Below are 18,395 nucleotides of genomic sequence, written 5' to 3' on the forward strand. Positions count from 1 at the left end.
TATGGGGGTTATAGGGGGTCCTATGGGGGTTATAGGGGGTCCTAGGGGAGCTCTGGGGGTTCTTACGGGAGCTCTAGGGGATCCTATGGGGGCTCTGGGGGAGTTATAGGAGCTTTAGGGGGTCCTATGGGGGCTATAGAAGGTCCTATGGTGGTTATAGGGGGCCCTAGGGGAGCTCTAGGGCATCCCATGGAGCTCTAGGGGGCTTTATGGAGGCTCTAGAGGGTCCTATGGGAGCTCTAGGGTTCCCTATGGGAGCTATAGGGGGTCCTGGTGGAGCTCTGGGGGGTCCTATGGCGACTATAGGGGGTCCTATGGGCGCTGTAGGGGGTCCTATGGGCGCTGTAGGGGGTCCTAGGGGAGCTATAGGGGGTCCTAGGGGAGCTATAGGGGGTCCTATGGGGGCTATAGGGGGTCCTATGGGGGCTATAGGGGTCCTAGGGGAGCTATAGAGGGTCCTATGGTGGTTAAAGGGAATGCTGGGCAAGTTCTAGGGGGTCCTATGGGGGCTATAGAGGGTCCTGTGGTGGTTATAGTGTGCCCTATGAGAGCTCTAGGGCATCCTATGGGGTCTATAGGGGGTCTATAGGAGCTCTCGGGTTCCCTATGGGAGCTCTAGGGGGTCCTAGGGGAGCTCTGGGGGGTCCTAGGGGAGCTCTAGGGGATCCAATGGGGGCTATAGGTCGTCCTATGGGAGCTCTAGGAGATCCTATGGGGGCTATAGAGGGTCCTATGGTGGTTAGAGGGGGCCCTAGGGGAGCTCTAGGGCATCCTATGGGAGCTCTAGGAGGCTCTCTTTGGGACTATAGGGGGTCCTAGGGGAGCTCTGGGGGTCCTATGGGGGCTACAGGGGATCCTATGGTGGTTATAGGGGGCTCTAGGGGAGCTCTAGGGCGTCCCATGAAGCTGTAGGGGTTCCTATGGGAGCTCAATGGGGCCCTAAGGGGACAATAAGGGGTCCTATGATGGTTATAGCGGGCCCTATGGGAGTTCTAGGGCATTCTATGGGGAATATAGGGGAACCTATAGGAGCTCTAGGGGGGCAATAGGAGCTTTAGGAGTTCCTAAGGTAGCTATAGGGGGTATTATGTGAGGTCTAGGGGGTCCTATGGAGACTATAGGGAGTCCTACAGGAGCTCTAGGAAGGCTATAGGAGCTCTAGGTGGTCCTATGGGGCCTATCCGGTGCCCTAGGGGAGCTACAGGGGGCCCTAGGGGAGCTCTAGGTGGTCCTATGGGGCCTATACGGGGTCCTATGGTGGTTATAGAGGGTCCTAGGGGATCTCTGGGCGTCCTGTGGGGGCGCTAGGGGGCCCTATGGGGGCTCTTAGGGGTCCTAAGGAGGTTATAGGTGGCCCTATGGGAGCTCTAGGGCATTCTATGGGGAATATAGGGGATTATATAGGAGCCCTAGGGGGGCAATAGGAGCTCTAGGAGTTCCTCTGGGAGCTATACGGGGTACTATGAGAGGTCTAAGGGGTCCTATGGGGGCTATGGAGTGTCCTTTGGTGGTTATCGGGGGCCCTAAGGGAGCTCTAGGGGCCCCTATGGGGGCTATAGGGGGTTCTATGGGAGCTCTGGGGCTCCTAGTGGAGCTCTAGGGGGTTGTATGGGAGCTCTGGGGGTCCTAGGGGGGCTATAGGGGAGTCCTATGGTGGGTATAGGGGGCGCTGGGGGAGTTCTAGGGGGTCCTATGGGGGCTATAGTTGGTCCTATGGTGGTTATAGGGGACCCTATGGGCGCTCTAGGGCATCCTATGGGCACTATAGAGGGTCCTATAGGAGGTCTAGGGGGGCTATAGAAGCTCTAGGGGGTCCTAAGGGGGCTCTAGGGGGTCCTATGGGAGCTGTAGGGGGCCCTATGGGGGTTATAGGGTGTCCTATGCGGGCTATAGGGGGTCCTAGGGGAACTCTAGGGGGCCCTATGGGGGCTATAGGGCATCCTATGGTGGTTTTAGGGGGCCCTAGGGGAGCTCTAGGAGGCTCTCTGGGGGCTATAGGGGCTCGTAGGGGAGCTCTGGGGATCCCGTGGGGTCTCTAGGGGGCCCTATGGGGGCTATAGTGGGTCCTATGGTGGCTATAGGGGGCCCTAAGGGAGCTCTAGGGGGCCCGATGGGGGCTATAGGGGGTCCTATGGGAGCTCTAGGGGGCCATATGGGCGCTATAGGGCAACCTATGGGGACTATAGGGGGTCTTATAGGAGCCCTAGGGTGTCTATAGGAGCTCTAGGGGGTACTATGGGGGCTATAGGGCATCCTATGGTGGTTATAGGGGGCCCTAGGGGAGCTCTAGGTGGTCCTATGGGGGCTATAGGGGATCCTATAGGAGCTCTAGGGGGGCAATACGAGCGCTAGGAGTTCCTATGGGAGCTATAATGGGTACTATGCGAGGTCTCGGGGGTCCTATGGGGGCTCTAGAGTGTCCTATGTTGGTTTTCAGGGACCCGAAGGGAGCTCTAGGGGGCCCTATGGGGGCTATAGGAGGTCTTATGGGAGCTCTAGGGGTCCTAGGGGGGCTATAGGGGGGCCTATGGTGGTTATAGGGGGCCTTGGGGAGTTCTAGGGGGTCCTATGGGGGCTATAGAGGGTCCTATGGTGGTTATAGTGTGCCCTATGGGAGCTCTAGGGCATCCTATGGGGACTACAGGGGGTCCTATAGGAGCTCTAGGGGGTCCTATGGGGGCTATAGTGGGTCCTATGGTGGTTATAGGGGACCCTGTGGGAGCTCTAGGGCATCCTATAGGCACTGTAGAGGGTCCTATAGGAGGTCTAGGGGGGCTATAGAAGCTCTAGGAGGTCATAAGGGGGCTCTAGGGGGTCCCACGGGGGCTCTACGGGGTCCTAAGGGGGTTATAGGGTGTCCTAGGGGAGCTCTAGGGCGTCCCGTGGAGCTCTAGGGGGTCCTATGGGGGCTTTACGGGGTTCTATGGGAGCTTTGGGGGTCCAGTGGGGGCTATAGGGGGCCCTATGGGAGCTCTAGGAGGCCCTATGAGGGTTATACGGGGTCCAATAGGAGTTCTTGGGAGTCCTATGGGGGCTCTAGGGGGTCCTATGGGAGTTCTAGGGGGTCCTATGGGGGCTATTGGGGGTCCTAGGGGAGCTCTAGGGGATCCTATGGGGGCTATAGGGCATCCTATGGGGGCTATAGGGCATCCTATAGGAGCTCTAGGGGGGCTATAGGAGCTCTAGGGGGTCCTATGGGGCCTATATGGGGTTCTATGGTGGTTATAGGGGGCACTAGGGGAGCTCTAGGGGGCCCTATGGGGGCTATAGGGGGTCCTAGTGGAGCTATAGGGGGTCCTAGGGGAGCTCCAGGGGGCCCTATGGGGGCTATAGGGCATCCTATGGGGACTATAGGGTGTCCTATAGGAGCTCTAGGAGGTCCTATGGGGCTTATACGGGTTCCGATGGTGGTTATAGGGGGTCCTAGGAGAGCTCTGGGGGTCCTGTTGGGCCTCTAGGGGGCCCTATGGGGGCTCTTAGGGGTCCTATGGTGGTTATAGGTGGCCCTATGGGAGCTCACGGGCATCCTATGGGGACTATAGGGGATCCTATAGAAGCTCTAGGGGGGCTATAGGAGCTCTAGGGGTTCCTATGGGACTCTAGGGGGTCCTATGGGAGTTCTAGGGGGCCCTATGAGGGTTATAGCGGGTCCTAGGTGAGCTCTAGGGGGTGCTATGCGGGCTCTAGGGGGTCCTATGGGAGTTCTAGGGGGTCCTATGGGGGCTATAGGGGGTCCTAGGGGAGCTCTGGGGGTCCTGTGGGGGCTCTAGGGGGGCTATAGTGGGTCCTATGGAGGTTATAGGGGACCCTATGGGAGCTCTAGGGCATCCTATGGGGACTATCGAGGGTCATATAGGAGGTTTAGGGTTCCTATAGGATCTCTAGGGGTTCCTATGGGGGCTCTAGGGGGTCCTATGGGGGTTATAGGGGGTCCTAGGGGAGTTCTAGGGGGCCCTATGGGGAGCTGGGAGCCTCCTGGCCTCCTCTACGGCGGCCTCTGAGCCTCCCGGCCTCTGACATGGTGGACTCTGAGCCTCTCCTATGGGGGTAGGGAGCCGCCCAGCCTCCTCTGTGGGGGCCTCTGAGCCTCCTGGACTCCACTATGGACGTCTTTCAGCCTCCTGGCCTCTCATATAGGGGCCTATGACTGTCCCAGCCTTCTTTATGGGAAACTGAGCCTGCTGGAATCGGATATGGGGAGCTAGGAGCCTCCTGGCCTCCGATATGTGGGCCTATGAGCCTCCTGGCCTCCGATACGGGGAGCCCCGGAGCCTTCTGGCCTCCAATATGGGGAGCTGGGAGCCTCCTGGCCTCTCATATTGGGGCCTCTGAGCCTCCTGGACTCCGCTATGGGGACCTAGAGCCTCTCCTATGGGGGGCTGGGAGCCTCCCAGCCTCTGCTATGGGGGTCTCTGAGGCTCCCGGCCTCCAATATGGGGGGCTGTAGGGAAATGCTGTGCTGAGGATCTGCAGAGCTGAGAAGAGCCTGTGCGGTCGGGACCTAGCAAAGCTCCTGGCAACCAATCAGAACGAGCCCGGAAACCCCTCAGCTGCTTGTAGGGATCAATATCCGCGCACGGCGGTAACAACCGGAGCGAGACCTGACCTCATGTTGAGTCCGTGTCCTGCAATCCGGCTCGGCTCCCGGAAAGGCCGTGCAGTTATCCTGCGCTGGGCCAACAGCCGGCGCCCGAACAGGGACCCGACGGCAGGAACGTTGGGACCCGACGGCAGGGGACCAAACGGCAGGAAAGTTGCTGCGACGGGTGGGAGATCCTGGGTCGCCGCGGCCGGACGGAGGATCCAGGAGCCGGGAAGCGGCGTCCGCTGCGAGGGATTCTCTGCTCCCAATCAGGCCTGGCTGCTGCAAAAGGAAAAAGGGGCAGTTAGAGAGGAATGGGCAGAGAGCCGCGGCCAGGGCTGCCCAGCAGGGCTGCTCAATCCCGGCTTTCAGGTCGCAGTGGAAGCACAACGGGAACGCTGGCCAGGGGATAAGGAAGCAGGCCAAGGCCAGAGCGAATAAAAGAGCTGTTGAACTAAAAGGAGGAGCTGAACAAGCCAGGGGGGCTGGAAGGGTTTCGGTTACATCATTGTCAGCCAATCAGGAGCCTGCGCAGTGACGTCACTAACTGCCACAATCATATAAACGTGCTGCATGCAAGCGAATAAACGAGCAGGATCCTTTAACTGCCATCGAGGGGGCGTCCTGACTCCGGCCGACCTCCTACAGGGGGACGTGGAGGGACATGAGGGACACGGGAGACATGGGGGGACACTGGGAACATGAGGGGACATGGGGGAACACTGGGGACATGGGGGGACACTGGGGACATGGGGGGACACTGGGGACACACGGAGGGAACACTGACGGACAAAGGGGATACGGAGGGACACGGCGGGACGTGCAGCAACACGAGGGGACACAGAGGACATGGAAGGACACACATGGACACATGGAGGGACATGCAAGGGACACACAGGGGACACACGGGGGATACTGGGGGACACATGGAAGGACACAGAGGGAAACAGAGACACACGGAGGGACACGCAGGTGACACAGGGGACACACGGAGGGACACGCAGGTGACACAGGGCCACACGGAGGGACACGCAGGTGACACGGGGGACACACGGAGGGACACGCAGGTGACACAGGGACATGCGCGGCCCCCCATAGCCCCCACGTTCCCCCTATTCCCCCCTGGATCCCCGTGTCCCCCCCATGTCCCCACCCCCCCCCGTGTCCCCGTCCCCTCAGCTAACGAGCCCCTTCATTAACCCCCCCTCATTAGCGGGCCCTTTCATTAACCCCCTCATTAGCCCCCGCATTATCTCCCCCCCCCCCACTAATCCCCCCCGGATCCCGGTTTCCTACCCGGCAGTTCCAGCCCCAGCTCCATGGTCTGCGCTGAGGCACGGGGGGGTCCCAATGTCCCTCTGTGGGTGTCACCAGCCCCCTCGTTACCCCAATGTCCCCCTGTGGGTGACACCAACCCCGTCCCCGTGACCGGGAGCCGCCGCCATCGCTGCCGCCGCCTGCGCCCTCAGCTTCCGCTTCCGGCGACCCGCCCCTTCCGCCGCGCGTTGCCCCCGGCGACGGCTCCGCCAATGGTGGCGCGTTGCCCCGAGCGACGGCTCCGCCAATGGCGGCGCGTTGCCCCGAGTGACGGCTCCGCCAATGGCGGCGCGTTGCCCCCGGCGACGGCTCCGCCAATGGGGGCGCGTTGCCCCGAGCGACGGCTCCGCCAATGGCGGCGCGTTGCCCCGAGTGACGGCTCCGCCAATGGGGGCGCGTTGCCCCTAGCGACGGCTCCGCCAATGGCGGCGCGTTGCCCCGAGTGACGGCTCCGCCAATGGCGGCGCGTTGCCCCGAGCGACGGCTCCGCCAATGGCGGCGCGTTGCCCCTAGCGACGGCTCCGCCAATGGCGGCGCGTTGCCCCCAGCGACGGCTCCGCCAATGGCGGCGCGTTGCCCCTAGCGACGGCTGCGCCAATGGGGGCGCGTTGCCCGGAGCGACGGCTCCGCCAATGGCGGCGCGTTGCCCCTAGCGACGCCTCCGCCAATGGGGGCGCGTTGCCCCCAGCGACGGCTCCGCCAATGGCGGCGCGTTGCCCGGAGTGACGGCTCCGCCATTGGCGGCGCGTTGCCCCTAGCGACGCCTCCGCCAATGGGGGCGCGTTGCCCCTAGCGACGGCTCCGCCAATGGCGGCGCGTTGCCCCTAGCGACGCCTCCGCCAATGGGGGCGCGTTGCCCCCAGCGACGGCTCCGCCAATGGCGGCGCGTTGCCCGGAGTGACGGCTCCGCCAATGGCGGCGCGTTGCCCCTAGCGACGGCTCCGCCAATGGCGGCGCGTTGCCCGGAGTGACGGCTCCGCGAATGGCGGCGCGTTCCCTCCAGCGACACATTCACACTGGAAGAGGCAGGATCCCAATGTCCCCCTGTGGGCGACACCAGCCCCCCGTTACCCCAATGACCCCCTGTGGGTAACACGACTAACCCCGGGAGCGGGAGGGGGAGAGGGAGCCGGCGGCGCCGACTGCGCCCTTCCCCTTCCGCCTCCGGAGACCCGCCCCTTCCGCCGCGTCTGCGCGCGGAGGTGTCCAATGGTGGCGCGTTGCCCCCAGCGACGGCTCCGCCAATGGCGGCGCGTTGCCCCCAGCGACGGCTCCGCCAATGGTGGCGCGTTGCCCTCCTCCCGTCTGCGCATGCGCCGCCTCCCCCTCCCCATTGCAGTACCAGTAATCGGACACGCGATGGCAGCAGTGAGCGCTCCCGACGCTCTGCGCATGCGCGCCCCTCCACGGACACCGTTCGGACGATAATTCTAGTAACCAGTGATGTAAATACAAAGGCTCCCAATTGGCAGACAATGATCTGACTAAGACCCTCCCCTGCCCGTTCCAGTACCGATTTTCGGACACGCGACGGCAGCACTGAGCGCTCCCGACGCTCTGCGCATGCGCAGCCTCCCCCTCCCCGTTGCAGTACCGACTTTCGGACACGGGATGGCAGCAGTGAGCCCTCCCGACGCTCTGCGCATGCGCAGCCTCCCCCTTCCCGTTGCAGTACCGATTTTCGGACACGGGATGGCAGCAGTGAGCCCTCCCGACGCTCTGCGCATGCGCAGCCTCCCCCTCCCTATTGCAGTACCGATTTTCGGACACGGGATGGCAGCACTGAGCGCTCCCGACGTTCTGGGCATGCGCAGCCTCCCTCTCCCCGTTGCAGTACCGATTTTCGGACACGGGATGGCAGCAGTGAGCGCGCCCGACGTTCTGCTCATGCGCAGCCTCCCTCTCCCCGTTGCAGTACCGATTTTCGGACACGGGATGGCAGCAGTGAGCCCTGCCGACGCTCTGCGCATGCGCAGCCTCCCCCCTCCGTATTGTAGTACCGATTTTCGGACACGCGATGGCAGCAGTGAGCGCTCCCGACGTTCTGCCCCACGGTGCAGCCCCACAACCCCACTGGAGCATCACTCAGTTCCCTCGGTGCGCTGCCTGTCCCCCGTCGCGCATCGCAGCCCCCCGCCCACTGCCAGCCATAGCGGCACCGCTCCTGCTGCTGCTCCCGCTGCAGCCTCTGCACCCGCCCGCTTTGGGCCCGGCCCTTTCGAGCGGTCGCGTCACCGCCCGCCCCTTGGCCGTGCGCCAGGGCAGGGCTGCGCGCTAATGAGCGGCTCATTATGCATGCGAAAGGGGTGGGGCCAGGGTGGGCCACGCCCCTGAGCCGGAGGGGAATTTTTTGCCTATAGATGGACACGGAGCAGGAACGGGTAGGGAGGGCACCTAAGGGACACCCCAGCAGGGACAACTCCATAGGACAGCCCGGGGGAGGGGGGGGCACGCCCCTCAGGACACCCCAGTGATGGCACTTAATGGAGGGGGCCAATAGGGACACCTCACAGGGGACACCCCAGCAGAGTGGCCCTGGGGATGGAGGTGGGAATCCCCTCCACGGGAGACCCACCCATCCCCCCCTATCCAGGACCCCCCCCCAGGGGACACCCCATGGAGGATCCCCCCCGCCAATGGCACCCTGAAAGGGGACACCTTGGATGCCACCCTTCCAGGGGACAACACAACAGGGTCTCCCCATGGCCCCCGCCCTGGCAGCCCCACGCTGCCCCGCCAGCGACAAGGCGGAGGCCACATCCTGCTCCCTCCTTTATTCGCAGCGGGGCCATGGCCCTGAGCAGGCAGCGAGGGGACAGCCCCATGGTGGCACAGCGGTGGCACAGCGGTGGCTTGAGCATGTTGGTGGCGGGGGGGAATTTCTCCTCCCCCCCCATTGAAATGGGTGGAAAAGGCACGAGAACGGTAACAGTCGAAGCAGCAGTTGTGGGCAGGGGGCAGCGCAGCCCCCCCCCCCCAGTCTTTGGTCAGTGCGAGGCAGCGGTGGCGACGGGGGGGTCCCGGCAGTGGCTCTAGGGGCTGCTCCGCTCCTCCTGCAGCTCGTACCTGGGGCGGGGGGTGAGGGGGAGGCAGAACAGGCCTGGGGAGGGGCAGAGCCCGGTCCATGGGGACAGACCCCCCCCTCCTCCATGGGGACAGACCCTCTCTATGGTCCCACCTACCCCCCGCTCCATGAGGACAGAACCCCCACCATGGTCCCACATCCCCCCAGCCTCACTCACCAGTAGGGCCCCCCCTTGGCCAAGTCCACATTTGCCAGGTCCAGATGAAGCTGGGGGGGGGAGTGGATAGAGCAAGGGCTGAGGAGGGGCCAGGGTGGGGGACACACAGCACTGTCCCCCCCCACTCCCCCCCCAGCCCCCTACCTTGCCCAGCACCTCCTTGTCCCGCGCCATGAAGGACGCGGGACACTTGACGTGTGCCTCGAGCTTGCGCCGCGCGGCCTCCTCAGGGGACACGTCCCACTCGAACCTGGGGACAGGGGCTGTGACATGGCATGGGGAGGGCACGGGGAGGCCCTCCCCAGTCCCCCCCCCACCTCTCGTTGTAGTCGGGGTTCAGGGTCTTCCTCTGCACACTCGTCTTCCTCTTGGTGGCCCGGCTCTTGTCGGGCAGGAGGACGAGGGACACGTAGGGGTCCGGCAGCTCCTTGGACAGCGGCTTCAGGTTCCTGCAGCGGGGACACACACACAGCACGCGGGTCCCGCGCCGCCCCCACCCCGCATCCCACGGGGCCCCGGCGTCCGGGCGCGTTACCTGCAGCCGTGCACGACGGCCACCAACTTGCGCTCGTCCCCGTGGTACCAGAGCGTGAGCTGCAGGTGGCCTCGGAGGGGCTCAGCCGCCTCGGCGCCCCTGTGGGGACACGTCAGGGGGGGCAGCACGGACCCCCCCCCCCCCGGGGGAAGGGGGGAACCCCCCCGGGCTTTGTATTCGCATGGGGACAGACCCTCCCCATGGTCCCACCTCCCCCTCCCCGCGATGGGGACAGACCCTCCCCTCCTCCATGCGCCCCCCCCGGGTGGGGTTTGCACCCCAAGGCAGCGCCCGGGGGGGCCCCCCTTCCCCCGGGGGGGGTCAGGAGTCCCGCAACCCCCCCTCGCAGCCCCTACCTGTGGGCGGGGGCCCCGCGCTGGCGCAGCACCCCCCCCGCGCCGCTCGCCTCGTCCCGCGGTGCCTCCTCCTCCGGCGCCTCCACGTCCCCTGTCGCCGCCACCCCGGAGTGCTGCGACACCAGGATCTGCGGGGGGGACACGGGGGAGTGAGGAGGTCCCGGCTCCCCCCTCCTGCCCCCCCGGGTGACACTCACCGCCAGCTGCGCCCGCATCAGGACCTGGGCGCTGGGGCTGCCCCCGGACAGCGAGAACCAGCCGTCCAGGACGAGCCCGTCGGCATCGAGCAGCCGCTGCAGCGGCAGGCTGAGCGCGCCCAGCGCCTGCCCCGCCGCGTCCCGCACCTAGCGACAGGACAGGGATAGAGCAGGGCACGGGCGGGACACGAGGACAGAGCAGGGGATGGGGACGGGCAGGACATGGGAACGCCGCAGGAGATGGAGCAGGGGGACACAGGGACGGGCGGGACACGGGGACGCAGCAGGACAGGGGGGATGGAATCCCAGGGACGAAGCAGGACCTTGGGGACAGTCAAGACTCACGGGATGGGACAAGAGCTTGGGGACAATCTGGACCCCCGGGATGCAGCAGGATCCTGGGGAGGGTGTTCTGGGGACAGAGCAGGACCCTGGGGACAACCAGCACCTTGGGGGTGCAGTTCCAGGGACAAAGCAGGACCTGGGGGACAGCCAGGACCCCAGGGATGCAGCCAGACCCCAGAGACAGGGTCCTGGGGACAAGGACCAATACCTGCAGCTCCAGTGACTCCACGTGGGGCCGCTTGATGAGGAAGGAGAAGCCTTCATCCCAGACGGGCTCGCAGCTAGGGGCACAGGTCTACGGACAAAGGGGGGGGCCGGGAGGCACAAGAGCCAGTGAGACCCCCCAGCACAGGGCACTCGTCCCCATCGTCCCCTCCCGGGTGCCCACCTTGGTCTTGACGGTGACGTCACGCACGGTGAGGCTGGCACAGGCAGCCGGCGCCTTGGAGCCCTTGCGCGCCTGGGGGTGCAGCAGTGGGTTGGGGACAGGGACAGTAGCAGCAGGGCAGGGGGGCACCGAGATTCCCCCAGCTTCCCCGAGCCCTCGTGACGGGGCCCAGGTGTCCGGCAGCGCTCACAGGCAGCTCGGCGGCACGGTCCACGAAGACGGAGAGCAGTGCGGCCGAGAGCTCGGGACCGCGTGTGGGCTGCACGAGGCTGTTGGTGTGCAGGACCTGCCGGTGGGGCAGGAGATCGTGCTGAGACCCCACGCGCTCATGACACGGGTACCCCGCCCCGCCTTGTCCCACTACCTGCTCCAGGACAGCTGCGCTGGGGGTGGGCGCCAGGATCTCCAGCCGCACATGGAGCCGCCCGGATTTCACCTCCTCCAGGGGCAGCCACTGCCATGGTGGGGGGCACAGCAGGGGTGAGACCCCTCCCATCCCATAGCCCCCCCCATCACCTCCCTGTGTCCCCACGCTGGCCCCAGTCCCACCTCGTCGACAAAGCGGCTGCTCAGCACCCGCTGCAGCGGCACCTTGCACCTGCGGGCAGTGATGATAGGGGACAATGAGGACGGGGGGGACAGCATGGGCAGGGGGGACATAACACGGATCCCCCCACCGTCGTCCCTCTGCAGCACCCACCGCCCCAGGAAATCATCCTTGTCGATGTCCTTGTCAAAGAGCTCGAACTCCACATCCTGCCCGGGGATGTTGTCCACCACGGCCTGCAGGGACGCGAGGAGATGGGAGCTGCCCGGACGCCTGGGCCCCCCCGCGCTGCCCCAGCCCGGCCCTCCCCGCCGCGCACCTCGTAGACCTCGTTCCAGCGGGGGTTGAGCTCCTCCTTGAGCACACGGCTGCGGAAGGCCCGGCCGCCCGCGCGCACGCGCGCGTAGGGGTCGGAGCGGCCCCGCACCAGCCCGCCCAGGAGCCGATCCTTGGCCACCAGCTGTTCGGCCTCCAGCAGGTGGATGCGCAGGACGCTCTGGGTGGGGACACGGGGACAAGACGGGCTGGGGGCAGCTCTGGGCTTGGCCCGGCCCCACTACCCCCAGGTCCCAGCCCCAAAGTTCCCCCCTAACCAGAATCCCCCATCCTGCCCCCCAGGGCCCCTCCAGCACCCCAGGACCCTCCATCCTGCTCCCCGGATCCGCAGGCTGTCACCTCCATCCTGCTCCCCCACCAGGATCCCCAACCTCAAACGTCCACCCTGCCCTCCAGGACACCGTCCTACCCCCCAGGACCCTTTCAGCACCACTGAACCCCCCTCCTAGTCCTAGGACCCTCCATCCTGCTCCCTGGAACCTTTCCAGCACCCCAGGATCCTCCATCCTACCCTCCAGACCCTCATCCTGCCCCCTAGGACCCTTCCAACACACCCAATTCCTCATCCTTCCCCGCTCCCCGGACCCCATCCTGCCCCCAGGACCCCTGTCCTGCCCCTCTCCCCGCACCTCGGTGCCGAACTGGGGGTCAGGACTGGCCTTGCTGGGCCGGTCGACGCTGCTGCCGCCACCGGGCTCAAGGTCCAGCCGCCCCGGGGGGGTCTCGGGGGCGTCGAGGAAGAGCACCTGCGAGGGGGCACAGCAGGGCCAGGGGCTGCCCCATCAGCCCCCATGTCCCGCCCATCACCCCCCATGTTCCCCCACGTCCCCTATGTTCCCCCCATGTCCCCCTGTGCCCCCTCACCTGCAGCACCAGCATGAGTGGCTCTGGAGCTGCCCCCACCACATCCCCACCCATGTCCGCCCCCTGTCCCCATGTCCTCCCCTGTGCCCCTTCATGTACCCCACCACGTCCCTGCCCTCACCCACAGCACCAGTGCGAGGCGCAGGCGGCTCCAGGGCTGCCCCCATCATGTCCCTCCCATCACTCTCTATGTTGCCCCCCATGTTTCCCCCATATCCACCCCCCGCCATGCCCTGCCATGTCCCCCCCACGTTGCAGCACCAGTGACACATGCAGGTGGCTCTGGGGCTGCCCTGCCATGTGTCCCCCCATTACCCCCCGTGTTCCCTCCCACGTCCCCCAACTCCACATGCCCCCCCGCAGCCCCTCACCCGCAGCACCAGTGTGAGGTGCAGGCGGCTCCCGGGCGCAGCGCCCTGGAGCGGCAGCGGCTGCCGCAAGGTCAGCGCCGGCTCCTGCAGCAGCCGCGCAAGCGGCACCGCGGCCGAGCCCAGGCTGCTCTGCCGGGCATCGTCCTTCACCTGGGGACACAGCGCGGAGCAGGGACATGGCGGGAGACACGGCCCGGGGCAGGGACGTGGGGCTGAGCCGGGGACACGGGGGACACAGCGGCAGGGGGGACACGGGGCTGAGCCGGGGACACCGCGGGGAGGCGACACGACCCGGGGCGGGACACGGTGGCAGGGGAAGGACACAGCTGTGAGGGGGGACACGGTGGCTGGGGACACGATGGCAGCAGGGGAGAGGACACAGCCGGAGCGGGGGACACGGTCGGGGAGCTCACCTGGATGTCCAGGTCCTGGTGCGCGGGGTCATGCAGGAAGAAGCGGAAAGCCTCTTCCCACACCGGCGAGGCCGAGCTGTAGACCACCTGCGGGGGGAGGTCAGGGTGCCATCCTGTCCCCCTTCCATGCCCCCATTTGGGACCCCCCCGTGCCCACCTTGCTCTCCCGCGTGACATCCTGCACTGAGAGTTGCACCAAGGGGTTCGGCTCCTTCCCCGATTTCTTCAGCTGGGTACAAACAGGGCCGGGGGGGGGGGTCAAAAGCCCCCCCCACCCACCCACAGAACCGTCGTCCCCATGGGACCCTCCCCGCACTCACGGGCAGCTCCTCGGCCCGGTCCAGGTAGACGACCAGGATGGCGGCCGAGGGGGGGTCAGGTTTGGCTGCGACGCTCCGGTTCCTCTGCAGGACCTGGGGCGGATGGGGGATGTGATGAGGACGGGTCTTGGGTCGAGCTGAGGCCTCGCAAACTCGTGTTGGGCAGAGGCGCCCCCACCTGGTCCAGCCGGGAGGCGTCGTCCATGAGCGAGAGCCACTCGAGGCGCAGGTGGAGCCGGCCCTGGCCGCCGTCCTGCAGTGGGAACCACTGCGGGGAGCGGGGGGGGGTCAGCATGCCCCCTCCCACTCCAGACACCCCCGCCCCGCACCCCCCCGCTCCAGCACCCACCTCGTCCAGCACTCCAGCCTTGAGCACCTCCCCGAAATCCAGCTTCATCCTAGGGGGAGCGGGGCTGAGCGGCTGCCGCGGGGATGGGCCCCGGCGGCCGGGCCCCCACTCACCGGCCCAGCAGGTCGTCCTGGTCCGGGTCCTTGTCGAACAGCTCCACCTCCAGCTCCTGCCCCGGCACCTCGTGCACCAGGAACTGCGGGACAGCGGCAGCATGGAAGGGTGGGGGACACCAGGAGGGTCCCCACAGCCACCACAGCCAGGCTAGGGACATCATGAGAGTCCCTGGGGGTCCCCACAGACACCACAGCCAGGCTGGAGACACCAGGAGGGTCCTCATGATGTCCCCACAGGCACCCCAGCCAGGTTGGGGACACCAGGAGCGTCCCCAGGGGGTCCTCCTGGGAACCACAGTCAGGTTGGGGACACCAGCAGGGTCTGCATGGGCACTGTAGCCACCACAGAGGAGAGGGACACCCCCAGGAGGGTCCCCAGGGGTTCCCATGGGCACCCCAACCAGGCTGGGGACAGCAGCAGGGTCCCGCGGTGCTGTGGGGGGGGTCTCACCTCATAGACCTCGTCCCAGGTGGGGTTGAGATCGTCGTCGATGACGCGGCTGGTGACGAGCTGGGTGCCCACGCGCAGCACGGCGTAGGGGTCGGACTTGCCCTCGAGCAGCCCCCGCACGAAGCGGTCCTTGCTCTGAAGCGCGCGGGCACCCAGCAGGTGCACGCGCACAACGCCCTGGGGGGCAGCGGGACGGGCACCCCTGTGTCCCCCGCCACCATGACCCCCCTGCCACCGTGTCACACCATACACACACAGCATCCCCCTGCCACCCCCACTGTAACCTCCCCCACACACACTGTCCCCCGCCACCACTGTGTCTCCCCCTGCCACTGTGTCCCCCCCCGCAACTGTGACCCCTCCTGTCGCCGTGTCCCCAGGCACACTGTCCCCCGCACACACACTGTGTCCCCGTCACCATATCCCCCCACCACCATGTTCCCCCACCGTGTCCCTCCCCACACACACTGTGTCCCCCCATCACCATGACACCCCCGCCATCATGACCCCCCCCTCGCCACCATTTCCCCTCCTGCCACCGGGCCCCCCCGCACACACCGTGTACCCCTTACCCGCGGCAGCGGGCACCGCAGCTGTGCGGCATCCGGCAGGTCGGGCACCAGCGGCACCAGCAGCCGGTTGGGCAGCACCAGGTAGGAGGCGATGGCATCCATGATGACGGTGTCCGAGACAGAGCTGGGGCACAGGCGCAGTCACGGTGGGGGAACGTCACCGTCACAGCCCCCGGGAGCCCCCGGACTCACCTGAGCCCCGGGATGTCCAGCAGGTTGGTCATCCCCGTCCAGTTGATGTCCAAGGTCTTGGGGGGGGCGGGGGGAGGGATTGGAAAGGGGTCAGTTTTGGGGGTGGGCTGGACCCCCGGCCCGGAGGGGTCTGGGCGGGCTGCACTCACCGGGCGGCGGATGAAGAACATGGTGATGGCGCCCACAATGGGCACATCCCCGAGCAGCGGCTCCAGGATGATCCGCAGCATCCCGTGGAGCTGGGGACAGTGCTGAGCCTGGGGGGCAGGGACCCCCCCCGCTCCGTCCCCACGGAGCCCCCTCACCTGCATCCCCTTGACCCCGGCCTTGCAGAAGAACTTCTTGACCTCCACGTCGATCTGGACGTCACCCACGTAGCTGGGGGGGGGGACACAAGTCCGTCCTGGGCCCCCGCCCTGCGCACCCCCCCACAGCGGGACCCCCAGCAGGACCCCCCCCCAGCCCCACTGCAGTCCTGCCCCCAGCTCCCAGACAGGGAGGGAGCCCCTGGAGGGGGGTGCTGCTTTTGGGGGGGCTGTGACAGCTCTGTCACCACACGGTGGGGCTCCCCCCCCTCACCTGATATTGAGATCCAGCAGGATCTGCCGCGGGTGGGAGCCGGGATGGGAGCAGACGCCCAGGACACGGAGCGGCTGCAGGAGACGGCGGGGAGGGGACGTGGGGACATGCCCTGCTCAGGGCGCGGGGGGGACACACGCAGGGATGTGTCCCGCATGGAGGCGGTGGCGCCGGCCCCACCTTCTCGCCCATGTCCACGCGGGTGAAGGAGAAGGTCTGCAGGTGGCTGTTGGAGGCCCGGATTGCGGGCGCCACATTCTCCACCAGCAGCTTCTCCATGTAGCGCCCGAAGAAGGGCCAGGCCTGGGCCAGCACCTGGGGCGGACGTGGTGGGAGGCTGGGGGTCAGCGGAGCCGGGGGGAACAAGGGGACCCGGGGGGACGGGGTGTCCCGTGGGGCACCGGCCTCACCTTGTTCAGCCATTCTGCCCGCTCCACGTCCGGGAACGTCACCTGCATCCGAGCCGGGTGTCACGGCGGGGGGGACCCGGACGCCTGGGCCCATCCTGTTGCCCCACCCTTCCTCCTGCCTCAGTTTCCCCTTCCGGGAGCTCCTGGGGAGGGGGCTTCCCCCCGCCCCCCTCCCCGTGCCTTGGGGCAACCTCCAGCCCGTGGCCCAGCACCGTGGCCCGGTGGGGGTGGTTCCCAGACCTGCCCCCCGTCCCCGCTATCCCCAGCCCGGGACGGTGCTGGCGCCGGCGGGACCCCAGCCGGAAGCCCCGAACTGTGGCAGGATGTGGCGGGAGGGCAGCGGCCAAGCGCGGGGGTGGCACAGCCGGGGAGGACCCCAGAGCCGGGGGAGGGTCCCCGAAGCCGGGATGCGCAGGCAGGCGGGTGCGGTGCAGCGGGAGGGGCCGCAAAGCCGGGATGCGCAAGCCCAGAGAGCTCCGGCGCGGGGCAGCGGAAACGCGCGGCCCGCGGCGCCGCTCACCCAGGCGGGCAGCTCCCCGCGGGCGGCGCCCAGCCCCGCGGCCGCGGCCGCGCGCACCGCCGCCTCCTCGTCGCGCTGCAGGCGGGCGGCCAGGAGCAGCCCGCGCCGCCGCGCGCGCCGCCGCCGCCGCCAGCCCGCGTAGAGCGCGAGCGCCAGCAGCACCGCGGCCGCGCCCAGCCCCAGCAGCCCGGCCGCGTAGGCGGGCAGCGCCCACAGCAGCCGCCGCCCGAGCGCGCCCAGCGCCGCCGCCGCCGCCCCGCGCCGCTCCATGGCCCCGCGCCGCGCTCCGCTCCGCGCCGGCGCGCCGCCGCCGGGCCACGCCCCCCAGAGCCCCGCCCCGCCCCCTGCACCGCCCCCCGCCCCCGTGCCACGCTGGCCACGCCCCTTTGGCTAGGCTCCGCCTCTCGCCACGCCCCCTCGGATAGGCCCCGCCCACGCCGCTCTTCCCCACCCCGCTGGGGCCGGGGGTGGCATCTGGGGATCCCCGGGGGGGGGATCACCCCGAGGAGGGGGGGGAGCATGGAGGGGGGTTCCCAATGGAAGGAGGATCTCCGGGGGGACCCCCCCGAGGAGGGGGCGGGGGGGGATCTCCAGGGAAAGGGGGCCCTGGGAGTCCCGGGGAGGGGGACGGGGGTCGCGAGTTGCCATGGAATTGAGGGGGGGACCTATTGGAACGGGGGTCCCGTGGGGGGAATCCTCAGGGTGGGGAACTCGGGGGGGGTCCCAGGAGGTGGGTCCTTTGTAGGGAGCTTGGGGGATCCCTCGGGTGGCCCCACGGGGCAGCGGGGAGGGGGAAGCCCAGGCGGGACCTGGGCGGGGGGCAGACACAGTAGGGGCTGCCGGAGGCTGCGGGGGGGCGGCCCGGGGCGAGTGGAGCTGCCCCCCACTCTGGGCCCCTCCCGGCTCCACGCCGAGCCGCAAAGCCCCAAATCCCCCAGGATTAGGGTCAGATTCCAGGAGCTGCCGCTGGCCCCGCGCTGCCCCCCGCTGCTCCGCCCCACTCGGCACAGGGGGTGCGACGGCAGCTCCGGGAGTGCAGTGGCTGCTCCAGCCCCTCTGCGCCCCAGGATGGACACGGAGCTGCACAGGGCTCATTTTTAATCGTCCAAAACTTTACACGCCAGCAGGAGCGCGAGGGGGGCCCCGCCGGGATGGGGCGTGGGATCCCGCAGGATCCGCCTGGCAGTGGGGCCGGGAGCGCTTGATCCTGCTGGATGCACATGGTGACGGGGCCGGGAGCGCTCCAACCTGCGGGATGTCCCTGACGATGGGGCCGGGAGCGCTCCATCCCACAGGATTCATGTGGTGCCAGGGCCGGGAGTGCTCCAACTCACGATGTCCCTGACGATGGGGCCAGGAGCGCTTGATCCCGCCGGATCCACGTGGTGAGGGG

General features: G+C 67.4%; 1 protein-coding gene across 1 annotated transcript; it reads right to left on the reverse strand.

Moving 5' to 3' along the window:
- Nucleotides 1-8,931: 8,931 nt before the first annotated feature.
- On the reverse strand, nucleotides 8,932-17,272 carry ESYT1 (extended synaptotagmin 1). Its single transcript, XM_088539166.1, has 31 exons — nucleotides 17,003-17,272; nucleotides 16,483-16,524; nucleotides 16,253-16,387; nucleotides 16,073-16,146; nucleotides 15,799-15,871; nucleotides 15,643-15,732; nucleotides 15,494-15,549; nucleotides 15,302-15,425; nucleotides 14,730-14,906; nucleotides 14,276-14,358; nucleotides 14,163-14,211; nucleotides 13,992-14,081; nucleotides 13,814-13,906; nucleotides 13,651-13,722; nucleotides 13,489-13,580; nucleotides 13,081-13,312; nucleotides 12,475-12,591; nucleotides 11,829-12,005; nucleotides 11,663-11,745; nucleotides 11,512-11,560; nucleotides 11,327-11,416; nucleotides 11,153-11,248; nucleotides 10,963-11,034; nucleotides 10,783-10,869; nucleotides 10,230-10,376; nucleotides 10,033-10,160; nucleotides 9,677-9,775; nucleotides 9,459-9,590; nucleotides 9,286-9,391; nucleotides 9,142-9,191; nucleotides 8,932-8,965 (listed from the first exon to the last, which is right to left on the reverse strand). Exons 1-31 carry the CDS (start codon nucleotides 17,270-17,272, stop codon nucleotides 8,932-8,934), a joined length of 3,219 nt encoding a protein of 1,072 aa, XP_088395292.1.
- Nucleotides 17,273-18,395: the final 1,123 nt, after the last annotated feature.

The sequence above is a fragment of the Tinamus guttatus genome, unplaced genomic scaffold (assembly GCF_059628265.1).
Source record: "Tinamus guttatus ecotype Peru unplaced genomic scaffold, ASM5962826v1 Tinamus_guttatus_pri_ptg001455l, whole genome shotgun sequence".
Lineage (NCBI taxonomy): Eukaryota > Metazoa > Chordata > Aves > Tinamiformes > Tinamidae > Tinamus > Tinamus guttatus.

Excerpts from the sequence above, each read along its gene's own strand:
- ESYT1 (XM_088539166.1), bottom strand. The coding sequence starts at position 17,272 with ATGGAGCGGCGCGGGGCGGCGGCGGCGGCGCTGGGCGCGCTCGGGCGG. Across the intron at positions 11,249-11,326 it reads GCGCAGCTGTCCTGGAGCAG|GTCCTGCACACCAACAGCCT; the intron begins GTAGTGGGACAA and ends CCCCACCGGCAG. Across the intron at positions 8,966-9,141 it reads GCCAAGGGGGGGCCCTACTG|GTACGAGCTGCAGGAGGAGC; the intron begins GTGAGTGAGGCT and ends CCCCCGCCCCAG.